At 32.6% G+C, this 6,831-nt stretch overlaps 1 protein-coding gene and 1 non-coding gene across 2 annotated transcripts; both read left to right on the plus strand.

Annotated features, from left to right (window-relative positions):
* Positions 1-1,221: 1,221 nt before the first annotated feature.
* Positions 1,222-1,294, plus strand: TRNAA-UGC (transfer RNA alanine (anticodon UGC)). The gene has a single exon. It is a non-coding gene; the product is annotated as a tRNA-Ala (tRNA).
* A 2,068-nt stretch (positions 1,295-3,362) lies between these two features.
* Positions 3,363-6,142, plus strand: CAS (calcium sensing receptor). The gene is made up of 6 exons (XM_039040146.2): positions 3,363-3,777; positions 3,879-4,124; positions 4,911-5,103; positions 5,246-5,387; positions 5,489-5,620; positions 5,722-6,142. The coding sequence occupies exons 1-6, from the start codon at positions 3,559-3,561 to the stop codon at positions 5,969-5,971; spliced, it is 1,182 nt and encodes a 393-aa protein (XP_038896074.1). The 5' UTR covers positions 3,363-3,558; the 3' UTR covers positions 5,972-6,142.
* Positions 6,143-6,831: the final 689 nt, after the last annotated feature.

Genomic DNA, 6,831 nt, shown 5'->3' on the forward strand with positions numbered 1-6,831 from the left:
TTGAAACTCAACCACTTAATATAACAAATAAAATTATTTTCGGTCAAACCGAACATGGTTCAATTGATATTTGAGTAGACTAGAAATTAGAAAATCTGTGATTCGAATTTCTTACCCTCAATTCTATCACGTTTAAGAATAAAACCACCAAAATGGTGGAAATATTTGTGCAATTCCCAATTCCGATTTATAAATAATTTCAAATTGATCAACTATTGATGAATGACATTTCCAATAGTTTCAAAATCCTTCTAAAAATATTTTTAATCATTCAAAATTAGTATGAAAATTATATTTAAAAGTGTAAAAGTAAACATTAAATTGTTTAAACAATTGGAAGTATATTTCAAAATGGTTTTAAATTTGACAAATTTAATTTTAATCATTTCAAAATTATATCCAACATGCATTTTGGAGAAAATCAAATACCCTAGCAATAGAATTAGAAGATTCGAAGCTATATCTATCTTTATGTACCCGATCAAATTGTACAATAATAATTTGCAATGTGACAAATTCTTCCTACTTTTTTTTAAAAAATTTTTTGTGTGAGATAAAAAGTAGGATACACCCAAATATTATTCTTATTATAAATAATTAATGTGTGTCAAAATATAATGGTAGAGAAAAGGGTTAAAATGTTAATGTCTCAATTATATGTAAATGATTAATGAATATTTCTAAAAAAAATGATAAAATCAATTTTTTTAAATAAAATATTTGACTATCTAAATATTCATTCTACATTTTTTAAACAAGTCAAAATGTTTATTATTTATATTATATTCATATTCATGATATGTTGTTACTTATAGATCTATTTTTCATGGGTTTTTTGTATTTAATAAAATTTTCAGTTCATCCTCCTTGTCAATGTTGAATCCATGAGAGTATAGAAATATTGATGAAATTGTAGAAAGTTCAAGTTCTATAACACTTTTTTTTTTAAAAAAAAAAAAAGTTCAAGATCTTACCGAATACAAATTTGAAAGTCTAAAGATTCACATACCTTTTAAAGTTGAAGAGTTTTATCGAATACAGATTAAAAAGTAAATAATCTAATTGACATGTTTAAAAGTCCAATTATCAAATAGACATATATAAATATTCAGGGACTACTAACAAAACATACGCTAAGAAGACTAGGTTAAAAGTGCATTAATTATTAACCACATAAACTATCAATTAAATAATACATATATAATATATTTAACAAACAATGGGGATGTAGCTCAAACGGTAGAGCGCTCGCTTTGCATGCGAGAGGTACGGGGTTCGATACCCCGCATCTCCACTTTTTTTTCGTTCATCTTTTGTTGTCCTTCTCAAATGAATAAAGAATAAACGTTGGGTTGGGCCTTGTGGGCTTCAGGCCCGTTAGTAGTAATGTTTTTTGCGAAATTCCGCGGAACCCTTTTTCTTTTTTCCTTCTATCGACACGTCGTTTCTTTCCTTTTATTCGTTAATGTTTTTATGGGAGAGTATTATTATTATTATTCTTTTGATTTTTTTTGTTATCGAATTATTAAAGTACTTTTCAATAACTATTTTTTTTTTTTTTAAAATTGTTTTCCAGGCTTAAATGTTTAATTTAATATATTTTACAGAAATTTCTTCTATAGTTGGCAACCTATATATAACAATTTAAACATATTTCCATATACTCTTCATAAAGTTTGTTTAAGTAAATATATCATAAACTGAAAAGTCAAAGAAGATTAAAAATTTGAAACTTTCTTGTTTGAAATTTTATAACTCGTGAGAATATAAAATATCAGTAAAAAAAAAAAAAAAGAAGAGCTTAACTGATATATTTATGTGTGTCAACGATTAAGAGATCTTTGTTTGATTTGGAGAGTCGCTTGATGTATTGTCATGTATTATATTTGTTGTTAGCTTTATGTCTATGAACTACATTGAGTCCTCTTGAGGTGGTTGTTAAGTTTGTGCAATATGAGATGATTTTTAGTAGCTTGAATCTTCTTTTCAGAAGCTCAACTCCTTCGATCCTTTTTTTTCTTACGTTGTGTGAATTTTTTCTTAATTTGTCGTATGTTTGTTCTTTTCTTAATCCATTTGATTGTTCATTGTATGTGCAACCTCAGGTAGTGAGGTTTATTTCTGTTTAGTGTTATTTAATACTTTTGGGAAAAAAAAATTAATGTTCAAAGGTAAATTTATGGATAAGTTAACCTTATTTTTATTGTCTTATTTCCTCTTATGATTTTTTGGTTGAGTACGATAAGAGGTAAAAAATGTGAACTACAAACCTTTTTAAGTGCAAATATATATGAAAATAATACTATGATTATTATTGTTGCTAACATGTGGTATTTGTACCATAAAAAATAGTAACATATAAAAAATTCAAAAGTTAAACTTTATAGTTACAAGTTCAATCAAATTAGTTGATCCATTTGAGTTTATTCTATGCATATGTTATATTGTCGTCTAATCTATTCTTCTTATATATTTGATTGATAGCTTTTTAGTGAAAGGTAGTCAATAGTTTAAAATTTCCATCAAAATCTTGAGATTTCGAGATTTGATGGCCTCAAAATTTTGATTGGGAAAATTTTGTTCTTCCCCCAATTTTGATGAAATTTCAAGATCTTTTGAAAATTTGAGAACATTTTGAGAATATTCTGATTCCCCCACTTTCGAGAAAAAATTAATTTTTTAAGATTAACTATGTTAGTTCAATTCAAGTTTTTCAATTTTATGGTCCTGATTACACACAATATTATAGTTTCACACAGTAACATTATTTTCGATAAAAGATTAAGCCTTACTTTTTTTACTTTCCAACTTTTCTCAATTGTCAGCTTTATTTTTGACTCAAAACTTTCATTTTTAAAGAAATTGAATTTGAAAAAAAAAACATATATTCATTTTTAACGTTGTTCAAACTTTTTTTTAATTAAATTTTCACATCATTTCATCTCAAAATATTCTTAAACTTTATATTTTATTATAATTATTCTTGTTTCTTTTCTAAATTTATACTCTTGCATCAACATTTACACAAACATTTACCATAGACATTTAAATGTTGTCTTATTTTATAGAAATTGTAATTAAAAATGATCAATTATAGTCTAATTAAGGCACAATCAAAATGTCATTAACTAATTATAACAATTTTCATAATTTTTTTTTTTAAAATTTCAATCTATATCGATATTTCCATAAAATTGGAGTCTCGATATTTACATCCACATCATATTTCGAATCTTGACCAAAGGTAGTGTAATTAAATATAAGACTTAATTATAAGTATGATTGTTTTGTATTAGAAAAAGAAGAAACAAATTTAGAATTGAAGTAGCATTAGTTTATTTTAAATAGGGAAATTTGGAGCCACGAAATGAAATCCATTGTTGTGCCAAGTAGATGTGCATTGTGCAACAATGGGAAGAGACCCAAACCAACCAACCACTGCACTTTTCTTATTCATAAAGCATTTTTGGCAGATTCTCCCTTCACCACTTATTCATCACCTCAATCCTCCTCTCTTCTTCTTCACTCGCCTCTGTGTTGGCTCTGTTTCAGTCATCCATGGCGATGAAGATGGCCATCACAGCTTCCACCATTCCCAAACATCACCCACCTCCTTCTCTCCCTTCTTCCTCTCACAGATCCGATTCCAAGTCCCAATTCCGTCCCATCTCCGTTTCTTTACCGGCCTCCACTACCCTCTCTCTCTTAGCCCTCTTCTCTTCTCCCTACGACGCTAGGGCTCTCAACAAAGACCAAATCGTCTCTTCTCTCAATGAAGTAAGTTTCGTTCTTTCCTTCAATGCAAATGGTCGATTTATAGAACCAATTGTTCGTGAGACATTTTCTCAGATTTCCTTACTGTTTTGTGGAAATGGTAGGTGGAGAAGACGTTTGATCAGGTTCAAGAAATGGGTTCGAATTTCTTTGATATTGCGCAACAGGTCTTTGACTCTGCTACAAATGTTTTGAAACCGGGTGTTGATGCGGCGCTGCCGATTGTCAAGCAGGCTGGAGAAGAGGCGCTGAAAGTTGCTTCTCCAACGATTTCTGAGGCTTCAAAGAAAGCCCTAGAAGCACTTCAGGGCTCTGGCATTGACACCGAACCTGTTCTAAGTGCTGCTAAGGTTCGTTCACTTTCATATTTCCCTTATGGCTTTCTCCTGGCTTTGAAATCTTTGATGCTAGAGTTTATTGCTGGTTTAAATCTTGGTAGTCATTTTAGACTAGAACATTAACACTTTCTTCTTTATTCTATTCAAAATCCATTGGTTGTTGCATCTTATGTTAATCTTGGAATGCCTTATTCTTTTTCCTCTTCAAATGAAATTTCAGTGGACTTTTCAAACGATGAAGTTCGGGCTCATGTTGTTTTTGGACTTATCTTGCTCTGCTGCTCTACTCAATGGTTGAAGTATTTGTGAAATTCTAAGAAGCACCGATACTTTAGTTTGGCTAGCAGGTTCGGGTCCGACGTATGTCGGTCACTTGAACATTTTGATATTTGTTAGACATGTATCAAACACTTGTTTATACAATAGATGTGTTAGACACTAGTTGTACACAAAGACAGTATAGGACGTTAGACATGCATTAAACGCTTGTTATATTTACTAAATAGACACATATATGACAAGAATAATAAATTATGAGAGCGATGTGCATCAAACTAATTTCTTTAAGCTTATAAAAACATAAACTCATTGATTTTGAATTTTAAAACTATATGGTATAATAAACGTTTCCTTGCCATGTCAATGAAAAATAGTGTGTCGGCGTATCATTGTTGTGTCATATCCATATTCGTGCTTCTTAGATGTTGTTTCTCACGTTGGTGCCAATTGGAGAATCTTACTATTGGACTGTTTTCATCAAACCTAGATTCACATATCAAGTATTTTTCCTGATTGCAGACAGTAGTAGGTGCAGCACAACAAACAGGTAAGGTCATTGAAGGTGCCAAACCTATAGCATCATCGACCGTCGAGACGATCTCCACGGCCGACCCTCTTGTAATTGCAGAAATTGCTGGTATCTTAGCCTTGGCATACCTGCTCTTTCCTCCAATTTGGTCTGCCATCTCTTTCAACTTTCGCGGCTACAAAGGTGCATCTATTCTCTTTTGAGGTTTCGTTTGTACATAACAGAGTTCACCCTCGACTTCTAGCCATGAAATTAGTCTTTGAACTTGATGATTTCATGTTTAGAGTGATTTAGTCTCACTGGTGATATATTGTGTTTTGATTAGGTGAACTCTCTCCTGCTCAAACACTTGATCTAATCTCGTCGAGCAATTACTTTCTGATTGATATACGATCCGAGAAGGACAAGGATAAGTCTGGCATTCCTCGCCTTCCTTCTAGTGCTAAGAACCAGTCAATTGCCATTCCGTAAGTTGAACAAGCTTTTTCATAATCAATTTCAAGCCATATCTCTTCATAAATACCAAATATGGGGGCAGCTTATAAGCATTTGCATCAAATTGTTTCAGTTTGGAAGAACTACCAAACAAGTTGCGGGGCATTGTCCGAAATGTAAAGAAACTAGAAGCTGAACTTTCAGCCATCAAGATTTCATATCTCAAGAAACTTAACAAAGGCTCCAATATAGTGATCTTGGGCTCGTGAGTCATCTTGCCTATCTCAGATATTAATTTCTGCATCATTACTTTACTCACCCATATCTTCACTCCGATCATTTACATCAAATTTCTTGGAAATTCAGGTACTCCGACTCAGCAAAAGCAGTTGCCAAAGCACTAACAAGCCTTGGCTTCAAGAACTCCTGGATCGTAACTGATGGGTTTTTAGGTAGCAAAGGTTGGTTACAGAGTCGGTTAGGGACAGATACATATAAGTTTTCATTCGCAGAGATCCTTTCGCCATCCCGAGTCATCCCGTCCGGAACCAAACGTTTTGGGACAACCTCACTGACATCTGCATCTGGTCAAAAATTGCTTCCTGGTACTGATTAAAGTTTTGGCTATTCATGCTGGTTGTCACACAGGTTTTCTGCCCACGTACCATAGGATCTGTAAATTATCCCCTATGATTCTTGATTTGATTGTCTTTGTATGTGGCCTCAATTACTGCTTGCGGGTTGTATAATGGTTAAAAAGGTAGAAATAGCATCATATTTAGATTCATTCTTCCTCATTCCACTAACCAGAATAATGAATAATTCAAGACTAGGTAAATTTTAGGTATAATTACTCTTAACAAAAAGAAAAAAAGAAAAAGAAAAAGAAAAAGAAAATACTTGAAACACTTAGAAATTTGGCGTCTTTTTAGGGGCCAAGGTTAAAAAAGGAGTGAAAAATGGCTTTTTGCCAACGTCAACTACATGTGAATGAAGGGGTTGAATCCGGATTGATTATTGCTTTGATTTTGTATAGAATTCACAGCACAAAAAAAATACTATGGTGTGACTTCAGATGTTAAGCATGAAAATTGAAGGGAAGAAAGAAAACATTAATTTTGAAGAACATTTATTCAAATCTTCTCTACGTTTGGAATTGTGACACTTCCATAAAGTCTTCCATGCTATTCTCTGACAAGAAGTTGATTTGAAAAATCTTCTAAATTCATTGGATAGCATACCCCATTTGTATGTCTCCACACACCATGGACCACAGCAAATGTGGGTCGGATCAATTAGGGGTGCAAGCCATAATCGAAAAAATTGATCAAACTGGCTGAAACTGCCATCAGCTCGGTGCCGGTTTCGCTGGGCAGTTCGATTGCGGTTCATTAGGTTTGGAAGCCGACCAAATGTGGTCGGCTTTGGTTCCTCAGTTCTCGCGCCGATTATCTACCCGAGCCAGCCGACAGTTTC

This window comes from Benincasa hispida, chromosome 8, assembly GCF_027475165.1.
Source record: "Benincasa hispida cultivar pf3 chromosome 8, pf3_genome.v1.1, whole genome shotgun sequence".
Taxonomy (NCBI): domain Eukaryota; kingdom Viridiplantae; phylum Streptophyta; class Magnoliopsida; order Cucurbitales; family Cucurbitaceae; genus Benincasa; species Benincasa hispida.